This window comes from Falco punctatus, assembly GCF_963210335.1.
Source record: "Falco punctatus genome assembly, contig: scaffold_28, whole genome shotgun sequence".
NCBI classification, from domain to species: Eukaryota; Metazoa; Chordata; class Aves; order Falconiformes; family Falconidae; genus Falco; species Falco punctatus.
In genome coordinates, this window is record NW_027660251.1 from 985,319 (window position 1) to 1,007,172 (window position 21,854).

A 21,854-nucleotide genomic window follows, 5' to 3' on the forward strand; every position below is an offset into this window, starting at 1 on the left:
GGAATGCTCTCTACCCCCCATACAAAAGGCATTTCAATTTCAGGTCAGACTGTCTAGGTGATATTTCCATGCATTTCTACAGAAGTAAAGAAGCTAACAGACAAAAAGCCCAGATCGAGCCATATTAGTCAGGCTGATTGGTTCTACCAAGTTAGATCAATAGTGATTATGAACAAATGGACCAAGTGACCAAAGCCTGAGGCTGAGAATACCACTTTTTGAGATGTGGTTTCTTTTCACTGTACTACCCATAGAACTGGAGCGCTCTCATAGAAGTATCTGCATTTGTAGAAGCCTCAGAAGCATCTGACCCGCTAGTAAGTGTGTATTAGGGAAACGAAGGTAGTTCTAAATTAAACTATGTCAACAGAAAAGTAGTTGATAGAATCCCTCAGGCTGAAGGAGAACTCAAGGCACTTCATAACAAGAACATTGAGCCTCTAGGACAAGGGAACCTTTAAATATTATTACCGCACCGTGAGTTTACAAGAGTGGATTAGGACTATTTCTCCAGAAAAAATGTGTCTATTTTATGTCTGTTTCACTTCAGGATTAGCCTTTATTAGTACTGCTCTGCAACTGCTAGCACTAAGAATTTAAGCCAGTTTTTGTGCCAACAGGTTGTTTTAGCCTAACTTTCACTACAGGTTTTCAGTTTTGTATTAAGTGGTTACAGGGGAAACTGTTTCTGACTTTGGCCATTTGACCAGCAGCCTCAAAAAGACTGACTGAATTTTGCTTTTTACAACTCAGAAAATTAGAACAGGCACCAGTTTGTTCTCACACCCCCACCCCCACCCCCCTTTCACCCCATGATACATTGACACTTTGCAGTGTTGGACCAACATTTTTGGAGACCTTTAGCGTTAATCCATTGGGGACAGTACTGGGCTGCTGGACAACCAATGCAAATATTAATAAACCAAGAGAAATCCTTAGATTTGATTTGTTGAGGGTCATTTGTACGTACGAGCTACATCTCCAAAATGTACTTTATTCTACCAGACAGCTTCCCTGCAGTTAGTGAAACCCTTGCCTAGAATGGTTGCTTTACATAACTGATCTATTAAAACATGGAATGCCTGTAGAGTTGTGGCACTGCATGACATTTACACGGGACTTGCTTCAAAAGCTACGACCAGGGAGCCTCCTGGCTTCTCAGCAATGCAAGCTCGGGTCAGGTCCTCTGGCCCATTTGCTTGGCATTCATGCTTTATGCCTAAAAAAAGAGGCAAAACACTCAATAATGCGGTATTCCAGCATGCTAGTAATCAATGAAATGTACTTGGTAGTAACATTAGAAGAGGCAATCGGGTCACCAAGCAGGTAAGCCCTGCCTTAGCTTAGGCATTTGGATGGTTTTCTCTGACGTGTGTCAGAGCAGACATCTGGCTACACGCCAAGTAGCAATGTAGAAATACCGGGGAGAACGTTTTCACTACATCCGTGCTCAGACTGTTCCCCTTTTCACTGCAGGCTCTCTCAGGAGCGCATCTCTCCTTTCTAGGGCTACCCTGGGTATGGCGGGTGAGGAAGCTACACGCAGGCAGGCTCCAATGGCTGACTCAGCTCCCGCTGGCTCTGGAGAGGTGGGTGAAAGAATCAGAGTGAGAATCTGGGCTGTAGAGACCAGAAAGGCTTTGCTGCTCCAAGGGGTCAACAATGGATTCTTTTTTTGGAGATCAGGGAGCCCAAACCAAGCCTGTCTGATGTGGAGAAAAGCTGAATTTCTTCAGGATTTCTTTTTTTTTTTTAACTTCCACCTGTGCAGCGCAGCCTCCCTGGCTAGTTCGAGTCCACTGGCCAGCTGTCGTGTGAAGGCTGGCACTGCTGCACAACGATCCTGTCTGTCTGGCAGGCTGCAAGATTTTGGCCCAGTGCAGCAGGAGGAACTGAAGGGGGTCAGCGCTCCCTGGCTACAAGCCAGGCCGACTGAGCATGAAATCTCTGAATGCTGCAGCAAGATGTTTACTCCTTGGTTAACGGTGTCTGACAGGCTGAACAGAACTTTGCTTCTCCACGTGGAGATGCAATGCCTTTTGAAATGAGTAATCACAACCACATCCCTAAATCAAGCGCATTGTTAATTACTACTGTTGCACAGGGTGTTTGAGATCGTGTCTTTCAACAGACACAGGCTTGAACGTCCTCTGCCACAGCAGCAGCTCTAGAAGGAATCTAATGGTTTCTAGCCTGTATGGTGCAGATGTGCTGCTCTGCATGGTACAGCTATGGTGTCACAGACACTGCAAAACCTGCTCTTGTCCTGCGCACAGTTCTAGTGCCTCTAAAATTCAGTCAGACAGTGTAAGTTTTAGCCAGAGCTCGTTTGAGCTGCATCACAGGGCATTTCACTTGCGAAGTTCTCATCTCTCACTAGTATCTCAAAAACCCCAGCCATCCACAACCAAAAACCAAAGGCCAGTCCAGCATCCAGCTGCTTTGGAAGGTGGCGGGAGCAGCTGACGGGGCTGGAGAGCATTTTCCAGCAGTCAGTGATGCCCTTGCCCTAAGCTGGAGTGGCGAATTTTGATCTAAGTCTGACACGGAGGCAGTGTGAGGTCAGCAGCTCTGTTGGTACCAGCGCATTGTTGGGGTTGCTAGGTGAGGAATGCAGGGCGCTCAGCTCCGCCCCGGTCAGCTCCGGGGCACATTGGTCTGGCCCTAAAGCCAGCAGAAGGACGTGGGTACATGTTCTCTGGACCCTCGTTTCTGTTTCCTGCCAGGAAGAGGAAATCCATCCCTTTTCACCCTGCAGGTTAGGAATAATCCCTCTGTCCCGATGGGGACCATCCCAAAGTGATGCTGCGTTGTCAGGAGGGAGGGGGCTGGCACCAGCTGTGCTGGGATGGAGCCGGCTGAGGCCGCTGAAATCCCAAACGACCGGGACGGACCTGGGGTAGCGATGCCTGTAGTATCAGCTGGGATCTCGCGCGGTGCCCTGGTGTAGAAAGTTGGTCCTGCCGGGGGAGGCTGGTTCCAGCTGGCGTTGGCAGCCTGCCTGCCTGCCGGCTCTCTGCTGCTTTGTCTGGGATGCTTGGCGAGGCGGGCAGGGAGAGCTGGGCTGCTGATTGAAACAGCCCTCAACAACCCCCCTGGGGGCTGGAGACGATGTTTCCATTGCACTGTCACCCCCTGGCTGCACCAGTGCAGATTCGGCTGTGAGTGAGTTTGCCACTGTCGGCTGTGAGAAAGGGAAAGGCTCTGGGGTCTCTCCCTGTGAGCACTGAGGTTTTGAAAAGATGCTGATCTCCTTAGTTTTATTTTTGCCTCCTCCCTTTCCAGCCACTCCCTCCGTCCCCAGTCACAACCTCTTAAAGAAGAAATTCAATGATGTTTACAGTTAAGCGCGGGGATGGGAACTTCTGATAGCCGAGGGCTTGATGCATTGATCACGAGAAAGCGCAGCCTGGCACCTCCTGGGGAGTGCCCCTGCGCAGATGAACTGCCTGACTGCAGCATCGGGGGGGTTGTGAGCCACGTGGAGGTGATGCCCATGGGGGAAATGCACGAGTGGGACAGCGGGGAAGAGACTGGCTTCCAGACTTGGGACAGGGTTCGGTTGGCGATTAAGAAGAGTGGAGGCAGCAGCATCTTCCTCTGCATGGGGCTGCACCCTGCCTGCCAGGTCTCAGACCAGGCAGTACAGTCTCCGTTGCGGCTCCGTGTGTTATGGGTGGAGAACCTGAGCGTGGAGAGGAGGGTGGGAACGGATGCCCGCCAGTTAACAGCAGAGGTGGAAAGAGAAGCACCACATCCAGTGCTCCCTTTGCAAGTCTTGTTTCTTCCTGTGGGCATCTGCTGGGGAGATGAGATGGTTAATGACCATGCTTTTGCTTTTTTTTGGCTTGAACTTAGGCCTTTTCCTGGTGTTTGCATTGCGAGGAGATGGTAGCGTCTTGGTTCTCTGTGTGGCGTCTGTAGCATCATTGCTGGGGTGGTTCTCGTCACTGGAGGCTGGGAGCAGCGACCCAGTGGGATGTGGTCACTGTGTGTCCTCCCTGCCAGGCTGGGCAGTGGCCAGCAGTGCCGCAGGGTGCGGGTGGCAAAGGGAGGCGGCCAGGGCTGTTGCAAAGCTGGGGAAAGCTCTCCCGTGCATGCTTTCCCTTTCCAGGGAGGTGTTCTATTCCAAAGCTGAGACCCTGGATGCACTTCCACCTGCGCCTGGGTGCAGAGATAAGGCCAGGTGGCCCAGGGAGAGCCCAGGTCTTGGCCAAACTGCACCAGGCAGTCTGGAAACGGGCTCTCTTACTGCCGCAGGGCTGCAGGTATTGCCCAGGGTCGTGCAAAAGCGTCCCATTGGACATGTCATGGGCACTTTGCTCATGGCTGTCTCTGATTGCATCCCTGCTTTTTTCTTCCCCCTCTTTGGTTCTTCTGGAGCTTGCTGCAGCCAGCGCAAGCAGCCCCTGCGGTGTGGCTGGAGCACCGTGCGCAGGCAGCACAGCAGAAGAGCGCAAACCTGGGAGGGGGCGGGGGGTGTCAGCAGGTTGCCCACACCAGAGGTGTGTGAATCCTGAGCACTTTTTGGAGCGTAGTGCCATTTGGAAACACAGATGGACATAGGAAACTCGCTGCTCACAGAGAGGCCGTTGCGCCTCTTTGTTTTCCCCACTAACTGTTGTTCTGGTGTCTTGCAGGCACAGAAGAATAAGGCAGGATGGATGTCTATGACCCTCAGATGCTGAATGTTATGCTCTGTGGAGGTTTGATGGTGGTATCGGCCATCGGGATCTTCCTGGTGCTCACCTTCATGGAGAAGGTCCTCCGTCCTTGTGAGGAAGCCTTGGCCAAGCAAGGCAAAGGGCATAAGAAGACTCAGCAGAAGGAAAAAGAGAAAAAGAAGAAAGAGGAAGCTGTTGAGAAAAAAGGAAAAGGAAAGAAAAATCAAGAGAAACCTAATGGACGGGTCCCAGAGGCGCACCAAAGTGCTCCAGTGGTCAGCTCTGTCACCATAAAGAAAAGCAATGTTCTTCCAGCCCATGAGGAGCAGAAGCATAATGGACCTGTCAAGAAGGCGGCTGCATCCAAGAAGAAGAGCGAGCCAGGTAAGGCCAAGTTCCTCTGCATATATCCCCGTCGGGTAAGCCAGCAGAGGGATCGGAGAAGGGCTGGAGTCATCTCGTTCCCTTAGCAAAGAGCTGGAACGAACCTGCCTGGTGAAAGGCAGGAGATGACCTTGCTGCTCTGCATCACTGGCACCGCTGCGTGGAGCGACAGTCCCCCAGCGAGGCTGTGTCACGATGGAGTCCAGCTTCTGATGCCCACCATGTCTCTGCTCCCTGGCTTTAGCAAAGCGTGCCCAGCTCCGTCTGGAATCGCTCAGTGTGATGGAGGGTGGTGGCAGGGTGGTGGGAGCAGTAGCAGAGCCAGGCAGAGGTGGCAGCTGGCTCAGGGAACGCTTGTCTGTGGTGGGCGCCGTCCCCAGCGCTCGTCACATTGCTTTCAGTTAGAGAGGTATCAAACTTGGCTGTGGACATCTGGGCGGTTGCTGGCGTGAAATGGCAATTATGGGGTTGGAGTCAACTGAGGTGATGCTACTCAGCCCTGCCGTTGGCTCGAGCGGTCCCAACCCCTCCTCTCTCCTCCCCAGCACCTGCGGACTCGGATGGGCCCCTCTACCTGCCCTACAAGACGCTTGTGTCCACTGTCAGCAGCACGGTGTTCAGTGAGGGGGAGGCCCAGTGGCTCATCGAGATCCTGACGGAGAAAGCGGGCATCGTCCAGGACACCTGGCACACGGTAGGGCTGCCAGCAGCGTCGTGTCCACCAGGGCTGGGCCAAGCCTCCGGGGGTGCGGAGGGGCGAAGGCAGCCCGTTTTCGGGCAGGCTGTCCCCCGAGGGTCAGCCTTAGAGACGGGAGCTGAATTTTCCCCTGGAGCAGAGGGCAGGACCCTGTGCGTGTGGGGTGGAGGGGTTGGATGCGGAGGTGGTGGTCCCCGCTGATGTGCCACTCTGTGCCGGCAGGCCAAGCAGAAGGGTGACCCTGTCACTGTCCTGAAACGCCAGCTGGAGGAGAAGGAGAAGCAGCTCGCCACTGAGCAGGAGGCTGCAGCCGCTGCCAGAAACAAGGTGGAGGAACTGAGTCAGGTAAGTGCGCGCAGCCCTCCCGGCACCCCTGGCACAGGCTCTGCGCCTCACGGCTCGCCGTGTGCCTCCCTCTCCCCACGTCTTACCCGCCCTTGGAGGTGAAGCCCAGGGGTTCTCTGGGCCCTTCATCCATTTGCTGTTTTCTCCCCGAAAAGGGGAGGAGATGCCCACCTGAGCTCCTCTCCTGGGCCTGATCCAGCCCGGGGAGGCACGTGCCCTGTTGGCAGCCGCAGCAGGAGCGGGCTAAAGCCGTGCCCGTAAGAGACTGCAGCTTTCTGCTGCTTTACGGAGGACAGTAAAGCCCTTCTCATCTCTTGCCAGAGCCCCTGAGCTGAGAAGGTGTTGAACAGTCCCTTTTTAAGGAGCCTGGTGCTATTTACAGCCCCCTTGCCTGACTCAGCCCCTTGCCTCCACCTCTTGTTGGGTGTTGAAGTCAGATCAGACCCCCGGCGCGTCGTGCTCAGCACCTCCTGCCCCGCAGCCGCCAGGACCCTGCTGCAGCAGGTCCATCTGCCTGCAGGCAGGAGAGGAGAGGGCGAAGCCACCCTGTGCACTGAGTGCTGCGCTAAACCCCGGCCTGTGCAGGCAGCCCAGGGCAGCGGCACGGCATCACCCAGCCGGCCAAGAGAGCATCCCTGCCTTGGCAGGGGGTGGAGGGGGAGTCTGTGTTTCATTTGTGGGGGTGTTTTCTTTTTTTAGTTTTCCTGCTTTGCCGCAAACTTGATGTGATGATATTGATCCTGGGGCCGGGGAGGGGAATAAAATTCCAGGCCCTCACTCCTGTCTCTTAGCTGGCCCAATGTGGAACAACAGTGGCATCCAGTGGCCACTGAGCCCAAAGCTTAATGCAGGAGGAAATGTAAGTGCGGACGGTGTAGCTGGGCCTGGGGGCAGCGCCGAAAGGGTTACACTTCTTAAAGTCTTCTGAGCTGGGAGGCCACTTGTTTCGAGTCCCCTTAAAGCAGGGAAGTTCCTAGGCTGAGGACTGACCGGGTGGCTTCTCTCCTCGAAGGAGCTGGCGGCCGAGCGGGCCAAGGCGACAACCCTGGAGGGCAAGCTGAAGGAGCAGCTGCTGGCCCGCGAGCAGGAGATGGCAGCGGTGCAGGCACGCATGCAGGCCAGCTACCAGGACCATGTCAGCGAAACGCAGCAGCTGCAGGGCAAGGTGAGCCCCACGCGGTGCTCTGCAGCTTCCTCCGCTGGCTGCCGGCTGGCCCTCGGTGGCAGCTGCCTGGTCTTTTGGAGAAGACCGAGGTGGACGAGGGGGCCAGAGCCTTGGGGAGGGGCGAGAGCCCCGCAGTGCTCCTGAGCCGTGGTGCTCACGCTAGAAGAGGGATGTGGGAGCATCCTCACGGGATGCAGCAGCCGCAGGGGCTGTCAGCATCAGCAGACACCTCGCTGTGGCTTCCTTGCCAGTCCCTCTTGCCCATGGAGTGGGCTCCTCAGGGGAGAGCTGAGGGGCTGGCAGCGGCGGCATTAACCCCTGTTGGTCTCTCCCTAGATCCGCACCCTGCAGGAGCAGCTGGAGAATGGCCCCGACACGCAGCTGGCTCTCCTGCAGCAGGAGAACTCCATCCTGAGTGATGCCTTCTGCCGGATCAGAAGTCAGATGGAGAGCAAGTAAGACTAGGGGTGGGGGTGGGGGTGAGAGCCTGGGGCCGCCCTCTGGCAAGCCCTGGCCCTAAGTTTCCCAGCCATGAGAAGAGACCCCCAAACAGCCCTGACTGATTCCCGTTCTTCACCCTTTCCATCTTTTGTAGCTCTTTTCCCATGCACAGTTGATTCTCCTTACCACCCTTGTATTCTCCCATGCAAGCAGCCTGCTGCTTCTCCTTGGACATTGTCTGTCTTCCTTTGGGGATTCTGAGCTGTTCACCTTGGGAATGCCTGCCAAGGTCAGCAATACCATTGAAGCACTGACTCCCTTTGTTATCTGTAGTGTCCTGCAGTTCCTTATGCTGTTACCTTGCCAGAGGCACCACACGGCAGGGTGAGCCATGTCCATGCACATATCAAAAGCTGGCGAAGGAGCACCTTCCAAAACACTGGGAATTGGGACCTCAGAGGTTTTCCAAGTAGACGTGGTCAGCCCTTTAGCGGGGGCAGAATAACCGCACCTTTGAGGGCACCTGAGTGGCTGAGGTACAAACCCAAGGAGGAGAAGGACCTGAGTATTATGGGGGATGCTTAGGAGCTACTGGTGCATGCTCAGCACATCTAAGGCCATCTGCATGTGGGGCTGAATTAGGGGGTGCGTGGCCACTCAGACAAGGGATTTATCATCCCCCTTAACTCAGCATCATCACCCCTGACACAGCACTGTTGTGGCCACATCGGGATTACCTGTGTCTGGGCTTTGAGTTTTCTCATTCTGGAGGAGTGGGGAAAAACTGGAGAGGCTGTGGAGGATACCTGCCTGGATGGAGTTTGGAGTCTGTGGAGAGAGACTGAAGGTGCTGGGCTTCTTGAGACCGACCAAATGGATCCTCAGGCACTACAGTAGTAGCATGCAGCTGCTTGAAGGGGGCTGTCAGAGATGTCAGAGATAAGGGAGTGATTCCTGATAGCGGCAGGAAGACAGAACCTCCACAAAGTGCTGCTTGGAAGGATAAGATTGGATGTGAGGAAAAAGAAATGTCCCTCGGAGGGTTGCCCTCTGATGCCAGACTTCACCCAGAGGGAGCCTGGATCAGCCCATGGCTTTGAGTTTCAAGGAACAAGCAGGGATGAGGGGAGAAACTTCAGAAAAGGCAGAGAAATGTGGGTGTGAGTGCTGGGTAGGAAAGCAAGGAAGAGTCCAACCACCAGAGTGGAAAGAGGTGCCACATGGACAGTGTAGGGCAACTTGCAGTGGGGATGGCCCAGGGCTGCAGCAAGGCTGAATGGCCCAACTGGGGGCTGAGGGATTTGTCCACTTGGCAATGGCAGTTGCCTCTGCCACCAAGGCCTGTGACATGGAACTTGATTTGGAGGGTCTTCTGTTCTGCCCTCCAAGAGCTTCCAAGGGTTGGGGCTTGGTCTTTCTGCTTCATTAAAAAAATCCAAATGGGTTTTGCAGCATTACAGCCATCGACACAGTGCCTTTGCCTACCTGCAGTTCTGGCCTCTAATTAGCTACTCTAACGAGTCCATGGGGACGCTTTGTCAGCAATGGCCCTCAGCGGGACCCATCAATGTTTGAAGGTATTTTCAGTGTTGCTTCTGACTTACATTCCTTCAGTGGCTGGTTCAGTCTGCTCTCAGTAGCTCAGGTTCATGGCAGGAGCCCCCAATGCCCTAACGAGGTATTAATCTCTTTGTCATTTCCTTCTAGTCCAGAAGATCTGTGCAGCTAATTGGAGCTGTTTCATTCATGTAGATAAGGGAGAAGATTTCAAAGTGCACCTGAAAATAATTAATTTATATTTCATAGGTTATATTTTGCTATTTTTATGTTAGAGGAGAGGCTCTAGCAGCAATGTCCAAGTGATAATGATGCAGAGGGTCTGCTCAGGGTGTCTGGACTGGTAGGAAACGCAGTTCCTCGAGGTCTGACACAGGATGGACAATCTTGTTCTGAATGTCCCCAAGACCACCCTTTTTCTCATTGTCCCCTGGGACTCACATTCCTTCTCCTTACATCAGACTTCACCCCTCAATTCTGCAGGTGGGTGCTGCAGCCCCTTTGCACCCTCACCCACCTGTTTGCCTTAGAGGACAGGCTGCACACAGGCACAGAAGAATTATTCAAATCTCCAAGCAATGTGAAGCATGATCAAGTGTCATAAATAAAAAACCCCTCACTTCACACTTCTGGCACCTGAGCTGATAACTGTCCAGGTGGATTTACCAAGGGTAAATCACACCTCACAGACCTGACAGCCTACAGATGTGCGTGAGGAGCTCCAAAGTGGATGTCATTTCCCTCGGCTTCAGAAAAACTCTGTCCATGGTCTTCATCAGTGTTCTTCTGCCCAAGTGAGACCATGACATTCTGGGTGCTTACAGAAAGAGATGGGTAAAACACCAGTGGGATGGTCAGGCTGAGAGAGCAGTGGGGAAGGGCTCACACCCCACCTGGAGGCCACTGGGACATACTGGGCCATTGTGGGCAGCACAGGGGTGTCTTCTGTACCCTACACTGTGACTTTTAGGAGCTGTACACATGACCCAGTGGAGGCAACTCTCACAATGTCTGTCGGTGGCACCAAACTGAGGACCATCCCTGTGCCCTAGGGATGCCATGGAGGGGAACCCTGGCAGGTGGGGTGGCCGCCCTGTCAGGAGCTGCACAGGTGCAGGACGGACCAAGGGCAGAGCCTGCACCTCCCTCGAATGGACTAACACCCTGCAGCTGCAGGGCCTGGGACCTGCCTGGCTGGGGAGTGTCTGTGCAGAAAAGGCCCTGGTGGTGCTGGGGGACAGAAGGCAAAACACAATCCCAGCCCGTGACCTGGTAGCAGAGGCAGCCAGCAGTGCCCTGGAGCGTATGAAGAGGTGCCCTGCCAAGAGAGTGCGGGAAGTGATTGTGTCCCCATGCTCATCGCCCATTAGACCAGCTGTCTGTGACTGTGTTCATTTTTGATCCCTGACTGGGGAGGGAAGGGGGGAAGGAGCGGCTGGGTGGCTGCTGGGCTTTTGGCCAGAGACAAGCCACTACAGCAAGGAAGCTGTGTATAATTGCGAAGGAGTTGAGGAAGGAAGGGAGGCAACAGAAAGTCCCTAGGACTTTGAGGGCCATGGTTTCATATCATTTGCCACCCCATTCAGAATGAAGCTGGGAAGTGATGCTGACATTCCGAACCAACAAGGTCCATGGGCAGGCAAAGCTGTGCCTGTTGTTGTGACCCTAAGAAGACCAAAACACTTCTCTAAGGTGACCTCCAGAATAGATCATGCTGGGGCTGAATCTCCTGCCTGCCTTCAGTGGCCTCCTGGAGCCATGGACAAAGCTTTGCGTGGAGGCCCCACGTGAGGCTGGTCGGGGCCAGGAAGGCCTAGGGATGCTCTCAGGGCCCTGCCCCCATGGGATCCCACCTGCCAGTGCCCTCAGCAGGCCAGGTTCTCCTTCCCTCCTGCCCCAGGGCTGTGCTCTGCTGCTCTCCTTCCCCAACGTGCCTGGGCATCAGGGACACCACAACCGCACACTACTACAACCAAGGTGGCACTGGTCTTCAAATCCCTGAGCAGATTGTCGTCTTTGGGGAGTCCCAGGTACAGGTGAACATCAGACTGGGCAACCTGTTTAGTCTGGGGAACTTGCCAAAAAGCCCCTGGACTTCTGGCATCCTTGCTTACATATCCAGTGGACATCAAGGAGACTGATTCCCCCAGAAAAGTCAGGCTTTCTCTCCCATTGTTTCTCCTGCCATATAATCTCACAATCCAAACATTTTTTTAATTGGCAATACATTAATTTTTGCAAGACCACACATCTGTGGCCATGAAAAGAATCATTAAGAGATCTCTTTGTCTTTATCTTGACCCACGAGCATTGCTGCTTTATTTTCTCCCTTTGTCCTGTTGAGTCAGTGCAGTGAAAGAGCAGCTGAATGGTTGTCTCACCACCGGCCAAGGTTAACCCACCACAGGACCACATGAGGACTGCTGAGCCCAGAATGGGTCTCCCCAGCACATGAAAGACCCTGACACATCAGAGCAAGTCCTGCAGAGGCCAGAAGGATGGTTGGGACGTGGAGCACATTATGAACAGAGAGGCTGAGAGAGCAAGAGTATTTGAGAAATGGTTCCGAGTGAAAGACTGGAGTGCTGGACCCAGGCCAGCTGGTGGGATCTCAATCAATATTTGTTCGAACACAGCCATGAGAACGTGATCTTGTTGGAGGTGTCTGACAATGGCCTTCACTGAGAGACCAACTGCAGCAAGAGCTATGGGACTTGTGTGTAACAAGCGTCAGTAGGGAAGTGGCTCCATTTATATTTAGAAACGGTGATGGAGTTGGGTATCACTGGGCAATGGAGGAGGACAGAGGTAACCATGCAGCAATGGTCCCTAATAAGGGCTGGGGTATATGACCAGACATGGAAAGGACCATTGTCTGGGAATTTGTGGGGAAAATTTCCCTTCTGCAGCTTTCCCCCATGGTGTGCAGGGAACACGGCATAGATCTTGCCCCTCAGTCCCGCTCCTTTGGTGCCTTGCTTGCTTCACCGTGACCCCTGGGTCTGCACCAGGACCACCCTGCTGTGTGCCCCCACCCTGCACACCCACACAGCTGAGCTCTCACTGGTGTTTCCCTCTCCCGGGCCCTTCCCAGCCCAGCCCCCGCCCAGCTCTGCCCACCTCCCCTGCCCTCTCTCTCCCCAGCCCAGGCAGACACAGCAGTCCACGCTGGGCTGGCCCCATGCAATTGCCCACCCAAAGGGGGCTGCAGAGCTCTGGACACTCACCCCATGGCCGCAGACCCTCACAAGGGCACAGCATATGCTGGTGGGCAGAGAGGGGACTCATCCTGTCATCCTGCCAGTCAGCTCCAGGGCTGGCACCAGCCACGGCACGAGGGGACAGAGGCCAGTGTCTCCCTCTGTCTGCTGCTCTTCTCTCACAGGGACCCTGATTGCCCACTCCTGGCAGCCCCTCGGGGCCAGTCCCTGTCCCCAGCACCAGGCTGCTGGCCTGGGGGCTCCCCAGGCACCTCCTGCTGCACCAGGGTCACAGCAGCCTGCCCCAGCTGGGGCATACACAGAGACACCTGCTCTCGCCCAGGGATGTGGTCTCAGGCATGGCCCTGAGCAGGCGGTGCTGCTGTGCAGGGCAGCGGTGCCTGAAAGCCCAGGGAGATGGTCCCAGGCACATCCCTCTTGGTCACCCACCATTCCCATGGGCACTGGGCACCCACACGCCAAGGCTCAACACAGGCCCATGCCCTAACGCGTTGCCCCATGCCCTCCTCCCCTGAGCCATGGGGAACCCAAGCCCAGCAGCATGGTCTTCTGGGGGCAATTCCTGCATTCTGTTCCTGAGCTCAGCTTTGGACGGAGAGCCGAACCTCCAGACATGGGGACTGAGAGAAAACCCTTTTGTTTTTCTTAGACTGCAAAGGCAAAACCAACCATTCAAGTACATGCAGTGGATCTTCCCAAGCCTGGTTCCACAGGGCCAACATAGCATAAGGAGAAGACTGGTTCTTTGAAAGAAAACCACTTAATGGAAGCGTGATAGCTATATGCCACACGCCGTGTAGAGATCAAGTGTTTGACTTCTTTCACAAGTGCCAAGGCTGCAGGCGTTAAAGGACTTGGGGCTAAAAGATCTGTGTTTTTCTTTTAAAAGTTGCAACAGAGGTGGCATTTGTTCATTAGTAAGGCCTAAATAAGGCCATAACCAATTCAGCATTCCTGCAAGCTTTTGGACATCATTCAAGGTCTTTACGTCCAGTTTCAATTTTATAGCTTGTGGAGACATCATTATCACTTGGAGACTGCTGCTAGAACCTCCCCTCTAACCTAAAAAGTAGAAAAATATAACCTATGAAATATAAATTAATTATTTTCAGGTGCACTTTGAAATCTTCTCCCTTGTTTATATGAATGAAACAGCTCCAATTAGCTGCACATGTCTTGAAGACTTGAAGGAAATGACAAAAAGGCAAATACCTCGTTAGGGCATTGGGGGCTCCTGCCATGAACCTGAGCTACTGAGAGCAGACTGAACCAGCCACTGAAGGAATATAAGTCAGAAGCAACACTGAAAATACCTTCAAACATTGATGGGTCCCGCTGAGGGCCATTGCTGACAAAGCGTCCCCATGGACTCGTTAGAGTAGCTAATTAGAGGCCAGAACTGCAGGTAGGCAAAGGCACTGTGTCGATGGCTGTAATGCTGCAAAACCCATTTGGATTTTTTTAATGAAGCAGAAAGACCAAGCCCCAACCCTTGGAAGCTCTTGGAGGGCAGAACAGAAGACCCTCCAAATCAAGTTCCATGTCACAGGCCTTGGTGGCAGAGGCAACTGCCATTGCCAAGTGGACAAATCCCTCAGCCCCCAGTTGGGCCATTCAGCCTTGCTGCAGCCCTGGGCCATCCCCACTGCAAGTTGCCCTACACTGTCCATGTGGCACCTCTTTCCACTCTGGTGGTTGGACTCTTCCTTGCTTTCCTACCCAGCACTCACACCCACATTTCTCTGCCTTTTCTGAAGTTTCTCCCCTCATCCCTGCTTGTTCCTTGAAACTCAAAGCCATGGGCTGATCCAGGCTCCCTCTGGGTGAAGTCTGGCATCAGAGGGCAACCCTCCGAGGGACATTTCTTTTTCCTCACATCCAATCTTATCCTTCCAAGCAGCACTTTGTGGAGGTTCTGTCTTCCTGCCGCTATCAGGAATCACTCCCTTATCTCTGACATCTCTGACAGCCCCCTTCAAGCAGCTGCATGCTACTACTGTAGTGCCTGAGGATCCATTTGGTCGGTCTCAAGAAGCCCAGCACCTTCAGTCTCTCTCCACAGACTCCAAACTCCATCCAGGCAAGTATCCTCCACAGCCTCTCCAGTTTTTCCCTATTCCTCCAGAATGGGAAACCTCAAAGCCCAGGCACAGATAACCCAGATGTGGCCACAGCAGTGCTCTGTCAAGGGGGATGATGCTGAGTCAAGGGGGATGATCAATCCCTTGTCTGAGTGGCCACCTATGGTGAAAACCTCCAAAGAATCACCAAAGGAGGACAGACAATGGCCAGGGAGGAAAGGGAAAGGAGGGGTGGGCTGCTTGCGTGGGAGGATACAAGGGTAGTCAAGGAGAAGCAACTGTGCGTGGGAAAGGTGGGGAAAAGGTAGGAAAGGGTGAAGAACAGGAATCAATAGGGACCAGCCAAGCAGCCCTGCATCTGAGCAGCAAAGCTTGGAGTGGGAAAGGAACGTCACAGGTCATCCGACCAACTTTCTGTTAGGCTTCAACAGCCGCTGGAAACCTGAGCGATTTCCCTGCCATCATGAAGGCAACATCCATAGTGGATGAAGATCCAAAATCATTCATGCTGGAAGGGACCTCCCGAGGTGTCCAGGCCTACATGCTGCTCAGAGAACTATCAGTTATGGGTTTGAAGCAAGTAGCTCAGGCTTTCCTTCAAGTGGGGCTTGAAAACCTCCAAGGATGGACATGGCACAAGCGCTGAGGGACATCTGATCCTCTGCTTGACTGTCTTCTTGGGGAAGGACATTGTCTTCCCTTGCTTCAGCTGATGCCCATTGGCCTTCATCCTCCCATCATGCACAACAGGCAAGAACCTGGCTGCCTTTTCTTGCTGATATGACCCAAGAAGATATGGGAAGGCTGTTATTAGGTGTCCCCAAACCTCCTCTTCTCCTGATTTCCACTTTCAAACAAATAAGGCCCACGGCATCCTGGGCTGCATTAGGAAGAGCACTGCCCAAGGGTTCGTGGAGGTGGTCTTTCCTCTCTACTCAGCCCTGCTACAATTTGTCTTGCTGACTTGCCCTTGATTTCTACTTTACCAGCGTCACCCATACTTGACTGAAAGGTGCCGTCCACATTTTTCACCATTCCTGCCTTGTCTTTTTGTTCAAAACAAGTCCAGCAAAGCATTTCTGCCATGTTGGTGGGGGATCATCTTCCACTTTCCAATCAATCTAACCCTTGAATTAAACCTATTTCTCTAGCGGTCTAAAGGAGATATCATTCTCCTTCTAACCTTCATCAGGAGGTTGAGAGAATCTGAGCAGAAGACCTTTGCACACGGAGGAGTTAGTGATGAGTGTCACAGAAAATCTGAGCAGGCCTGTGCTGTGCTCCACGTACCTCTTGGCCTTCAGGCTGTGCTGTGCTGAGTGTGTCCCTGGGTTGCAGAACAAGCCATATTGGAAGAAGAAATCTGCAGGAAGCTGCTGGTGAATGGCCAACCACACGCCCTTACCTTTACCTGGGACTGCAGTTACCAACTCCCAAGTGAACATCTCCTCTTAGAACACGAGAAGTGATGAATAGAATGGGTTTCCCTGGCAGAAAACACTTCAAGAGCTGACAGGAGCAGTGTGGGATAAGCCTTCTGCAGGCAGGATCTGCACAACTTGCTGCACCACTCTCCCAACGCTGTAAACTCCGTGTTCCCGGCCTCGGAAGGGACGGCATACAGCTGACACGATTGTCTCTGTGTGTAGAGAGTTTGCTCTAACCAAGGCCATTTGAAATGACACTTTGTCTCAGAGTCCAAGTGCCTTTCTTACTGCAGCCATAACCAGCTGGGCTGCTGATGGCCAGTCCCCCAAGGGAACTGGACACTCCAGGGACCTCAAACTCACCTTCATGGCCACGTGCCTCCTACTGGCCTATGAGCTTCTCAGATGTAATGGGTGTCATAATGACAGCCCAGATCATCAGCCTGCTTGTGGCCTTGGTTACTCCTTGGTCAGCGGTTCCTGAACTGGAGAAGGCAGCGATAAAGAGATGCACAGCAATGGAAGAGATGGCCAAGGACCCTGCAGGTGCCATGAAGGCTTTGCAGGAAGAAGTGTGAGAAATAGCCCCTATAGCTGTGCAAAATGGAATGGCATTAGATATGAAGCTGGCGTCTGAAGGCAGAGTCTGTGCTGTTGTTAATAGCAGTTGTTGCATATACGTAGATCAAAGTGGGAGAACTTCTACAGATACAAAAAAAGATTTGGAAACATCCTAATATTTGTCATGAGTCCCAGAAAGTTCACAACTTCTCTGGAATTCAAGACATTGGGAATACGCTGACTTCCTGGTTTCCTGATTTACAGCTCTGGGTTAAGAAGTTCATCCCCAGATGCCTTTCTCCTCTTCCTCTGTGATCACTCCAATCCATTCTACCTATGTAGCCTCTGCTTTAAGGTTCAGAGAGGAAAAGTTGGACTGTCTTTCAGTAGTGTCTGTAATTTTCCCTATGGGCAACTCTTCAGTTGTGGCAATAGACCTCATGGGGATTTGCTTGAACTAACAATTATCTGAGAAATGTATTTTTTATTTATTAATTTCTATAACACTCCCCCCACACACACACGCACACGATATGTAATCCCTCTTTTATTCCTGTTTAAACCCCGTTCTCTAAGGAAAGCAGCCAATAATTACTGCCAAGAACTTGTTATATTCAGCTGCAGAGTTGGTTGAAGAAGTCTGATGTCAAGTGATGTAAGTCTCATGTGGCTGAGGAAAAAAACAGTGGGGCTGGAGAGCTGAGGAGCAACGCTGTCCACGCTGTGTTTAGCTCCAGGGACTGCTTTTCCTACCTGGCCGCATCTCCTCAGGAGACACTGTGCATCAAGAGCAATTGGAAAAGCCTTCTATCATTTCTCCAAAGTGCTCATTACCTGCCTTTCTCTTTCACTGTACTGCTGAAACTTATCTCATTAAGTGTAGGAGCCAAACTTGAAGACCAGATGTCCCTGATGGAAGAGACAGGGCTTGTCAGGGCGTTCTGCCTCTTAATGAGCCTAGGGTATCTGTGGTGCTGTGAACTGCAGGTGTTCAGAGGACACTGAAGAAACCTCTCAAGAACACCAAGTCAGGAGCAAAGCCCACAGCCCCTGGAAGCGTTAACGGGCCCCGCTGAGGGCCATGGCTGAGAAAGCCTCCCCATGGCCTTGTTAGAGCCCATCCTTGGAGGCTGTGAGTGCAGGAAGGCAAAGGCGCTGTGCAGGCAGCTCTGCTGCTGAGCAAAGCCTTGGCTTGCTTGATGAAGCAGGAAGGCCAAGCCGTGACCTGCAGCCTGTGGGAAGGTCAGTGCTGTCCCTCACACAGGGCTCAGGGCTCTTCCTGGGGACCATGGAAGGTGGGCATCCAATGCCCAGTGAAGGACAGCAATGGCACAGCAACTTCCAGCTTCCCCATGGGGCTGCAAGGAGGCAACGATGCCCCCGTGCCGTGAGGACATCATGTCTTCTCATAGCCTTCCCTGGTAGAGACAGCTGCCTCAGCCAAGGGGACACAGACCTGGGTTCTGGTGGTGCGTTCCAGACTTGCCAGCGCTGCCTGCCATCTCTGTTTCAAGCTGTCCTGCATGGTTGGAGCCCTGCCCCTGTTGCCCTGCAGGCTGTAGGCACCATCTCGCTGCCCTGCCTTGCTCTCACCCCAACATTGCCATACCTTCGCTGAGGTACCTCCACTCTCACCGGCTGTTCCTTGAAACACAAACCATGGGCTGATCCAGGCTCCCTCTGGCTGAGCTCTGGCACTGCAGCAGGACCCCTGAAGTGACAGATCTTCCTGCTGAGGTCCAGTCTCTGCTTTCCAAGTTGAAACTTTGTGACATTTTTTCCTCTCTCCTGCTGTTTTCCCCTGCCCAGGAAAGGTTTACCATCTCAGAAAATACCCTTCCCGCAGGGAACGCAGCCAGGAAGCCTTTTCTTATGCTCTGCTCTCTCACCAGAGAGAAGGAATACTCACATGGTCTCCCAAACCACGTAACTGCTGCTGGCCTTTCACCTTCTCCCAGGGACATGGCCAAGCCCTGTGCCTGCTGCTGTCCCATCATGTCCCCAGGTGCAATGGACGTGACAACCCCTATCCCAGCCCTTCTCCTGGATGGGGCCTATGGGGTCCCTTGGCAGAGGGACTGTCCCAGCCACGTTCCTGATGCTGGCCTGTCACCTCCAGAGGCAGAACTGACCTCACAGGCCCCTCACAGCCAGGCACGTCCTCCTGCATGAGGAGTTCCTGAGACCGATTTTCCCTCCCAATACCACACCCCTCCATCACCCTCATTCTGGCCCAGGTCCTGACCACAGAAAAGCATGCTTGTTTCATCAGATTTGTCAAATATCTTTCCCGCAAGCCATTTCCCACAAGCTCATCTTCAGCTGAGCCCCTCTATTTGTGTTGACACATTTTATATATGCCTTTATAGCTCTATGGTGTTTTTTCAGGTTGGACTGACCTTTGGAGGTCATCGAGTCCACCCCTCCACCCTGAGGCAGGGTCAGCTAAATCAACATTCTCAGCAACTCGTCTAGGTAGGCTTGCGATATCATAGAAGCACAGAAACAGAGAATCATTTAGCTTGGAAAAGACCTTAAAGATCATCAAATCCAAATGTAAACTCAGGACGGCCAATTCCATCACTAAATCATGCCATGAAGAACTGCATCTACCTCTTTTTGAAACACCTCCAGGGCTGATGATTCCACCAGCTCCCTGGTTCCAATGCTTGAGCACCTTTGCAGTGAAGATGTTTTTCCTCATATCCAATCTGAACCTCTCCTGGTGTAACTTGAGGCTGTTGCCTCTTGTCCTGTCACTTGTTATCTGGGAGAACAGTCCTACCCACCCCATCTACAACCTCCTTTCAGGTACTTCTAGAGAGCAGTAAGGTCCCCCCTGAGCCTCCTACTATCCACACTAAACAACTCAAGTCCCCTCAGCCACTCTTCATCCAAGCAGGGATCCAGACCCTTCACCAGCTTTGTTGCCCTTCTCTGGACACGCTCCTGGACCTCAAAGTTTCTCTTGAAGTGAGGGGCCCAAAACAGAAACACGTTGGTCGAGGTTTGACTTCAGCAGTGCCGAGTACATGGGGTCAATCACTGCCCTGGTCCTGCTGGCCACGCTCTTTCTGATACAAGCCAGGATGCTATTGGCCTTCTTGGCCACCCGGGCACACTGCTGGCTCATGCTCAACCATCTGTCAACCTGCACCCTCAGGGTACTTTCCCAGCAGGCAGCCTTCCAGCCACTCTGCCCCAAGCCTGTAGCGTTGTGGGGGGCTGTTGTGACCCAAGTGCAGAACTGGCACTTCTCCTGGTTGAACTTCATACAGTTGGACTCACTCGAATGGTCCAACCTGTGCAGATCCCTCTGCAGAGCCTTCCAGCCCTCAAGGACATCAGCACTGCCACCCCACTTGATGTTGTATGCAAACTCACTGAGGGTGCACTCAGTCCCCTTGTCTGGGTCATTGATGAGGTTCTGAAGCAGGACTGGCCCCAACACTGAGCCCTGGGGAACACCACTCCTTATGGGCCGTCACCTGGATGTCACTCCATTTACTCCCCCTCTTGGGGCTTGGCTGTCCAGCCAGCTCTAACCCAGCGTGGAGAACACCCACCGAAGCCATGAGCAGCCAGTTTCTCCAGGAGAATGCAGAGGGAGATGGAGCCAAAAGGCTTTCCTAAGGTCCAGGTAGACAGCATCTACAGCCTTTCCCTCATCCACTAGGCAGGTCACCTTGTCCCAGAAGGAGATCAGCTTCATCAGGCAAGACCTGCCTTTCATAAACCCATGCAGGCTGGTCCTGACCTCCTGGTTTTCCTGCACCTCCTGTGTGATGGTGCTCAGGTTGATCTGCTCCACAACCTTCCCTGGCACTAAGATCAGGTTGACAGGCCTGTAGTTATCCCGATCCTCCCTCCTACCCTTCTTGTAGGTGGGCACCACTTGACTAACATTCAGCCTTCTTGGGCCTCCCCAGTTAGCCAGCACTGTTGAAAGTCATCGCTGTGGTGAGGCAATAGAGAAACAGACTAGTGATTTTCAAATTGTTCCTGCATCACGGGATGTCCATGGTCAAGGACACAATCAAAAGCACCTTGTCCTTTCTGGGTATAAGGTTCACCAGAACCACATGTCCTCTGGGGCTGCAGAGACATCACTGGCAGCAATGCCTTCTCCTGCAGCACTGCACAGTCCAGCCCTGCATGTCTCTGGTCCCAAGGACAGCATGGATTGCTCTCCTTAGGGACATCTCATATCACCATCACAGTGACCTCTGTCCACCACCCCAGCATGCGCTGCAGCAAAACATTTTGCTTGCGTGTGACCTTGGACACTTGGTACCCATTATTATTTTTGTTGTTACATATCTGAGCTTGGCCCAGGTGACACAGGTGTGGTTCAGGGTAAATGCTCTGAAATAACCTAAATCAGGGAGGGGAAGGGGAAAAGTCTTATTTAAGCAGCGTGAGGAAGCCTTAGGATCAATAACCTCACATCTTATTGGGGAATTTGGAGATCCTGTGGGTTTACATGGCCAGGGTTTGGGAGCGGTTTGGAGGTGTTTGTAGGTCTGGCAGAGGTGAGAAGAGATCAAGAGCTGACTCCATGACCATAACAGCCACTTTCATTTGACTCCAAAATGGACCAGCCCCTGCCCAAACCTGAGCCAGTAAGCAATTCTAGTGGCACCTCTGTGATACCCTATGGCAGGAAGGACCAAACACAAAGGGAGAGGGGTGAGAATTATGTGAGAGAACAACCCTATAGACATCAAGGTGAGTGAAGAAGGTGGGAGCAGCTTGGTGGGATCCTGCCAGTGGTCAAGTAGCCACCCACTGACAGTCACAGGGCAGTGCAGTGACAATGCTGCTTTAGGTGTCTGCAGGTTCTTTGCATGGGCATTCTAGCACAGTTGACAGATAGGCCAACAGCTGTGATGCTCACCTGGATCTGAAACCCTGCATCATTTGTGTCCACCTTGGTTCTAGGAGCTAAGAAATGGTGGAGTCTCATCTCCCAGGGGGAGTGAGGCAGGAGAGCAGCAGAGTGCAGGCCCCAGGTCACACACTGGCAGGCTGTGGCCTGTGCAGAAGGAGGGAACGCTCCTTAGGGTTCCCTGGAATTGCCTCAGAAGTATAAACTCCATTTTCAATGTTGGACCTGTTGGAGGCTGCTGTCCTTGCCGAGCAGGTGATCTGAGCTCTGCCACCTGCCTTGGCACTTGGTTCCCTCAGTGTCACAGCTGTGTCTGCAACAGGACGGGCTCCAGCTGCCTCTGCGTGGGCCCCTGGCTGAGGGCACTGCTGCACATCTGGGCTGAAGCCCCCCAGCTGTGGCACCAGCCCAGCTCTGCCTGGA

General features: G+C 53.2%; 1 protein-coding gene across 1 annotated transcript; it reads left to right on the forward strand.

Moving 5' to 3' along the window:
• Positions 1-520: 520 nt before the first annotated feature.
• Positions 521-7,714, forward strand: LOC308057379 (ribosome-binding protein 1-like; the record flags this gene model as incomplete). Its single annotated transcript, XM_080411493.1, has 6 exons — positions 521-1,589; positions 4,641-5,048; positions 5,594-5,742; positions 5,968-6,090; positions 7,103-7,255; positions 7,592-7,714. Exons 2-6 carry the CDS (start codon positions 4,661-4,663, stop codon positions 7,712-7,714), a joined length of 936 nt encoding a protein of 311 aa, XP_080267619.1. The 5' UTR covers positions 521-1,589; positions 4,641-4,660.
• Between the last annotated feature and the right edge of the window lie 14,140 nt (positions 7,715-21,854).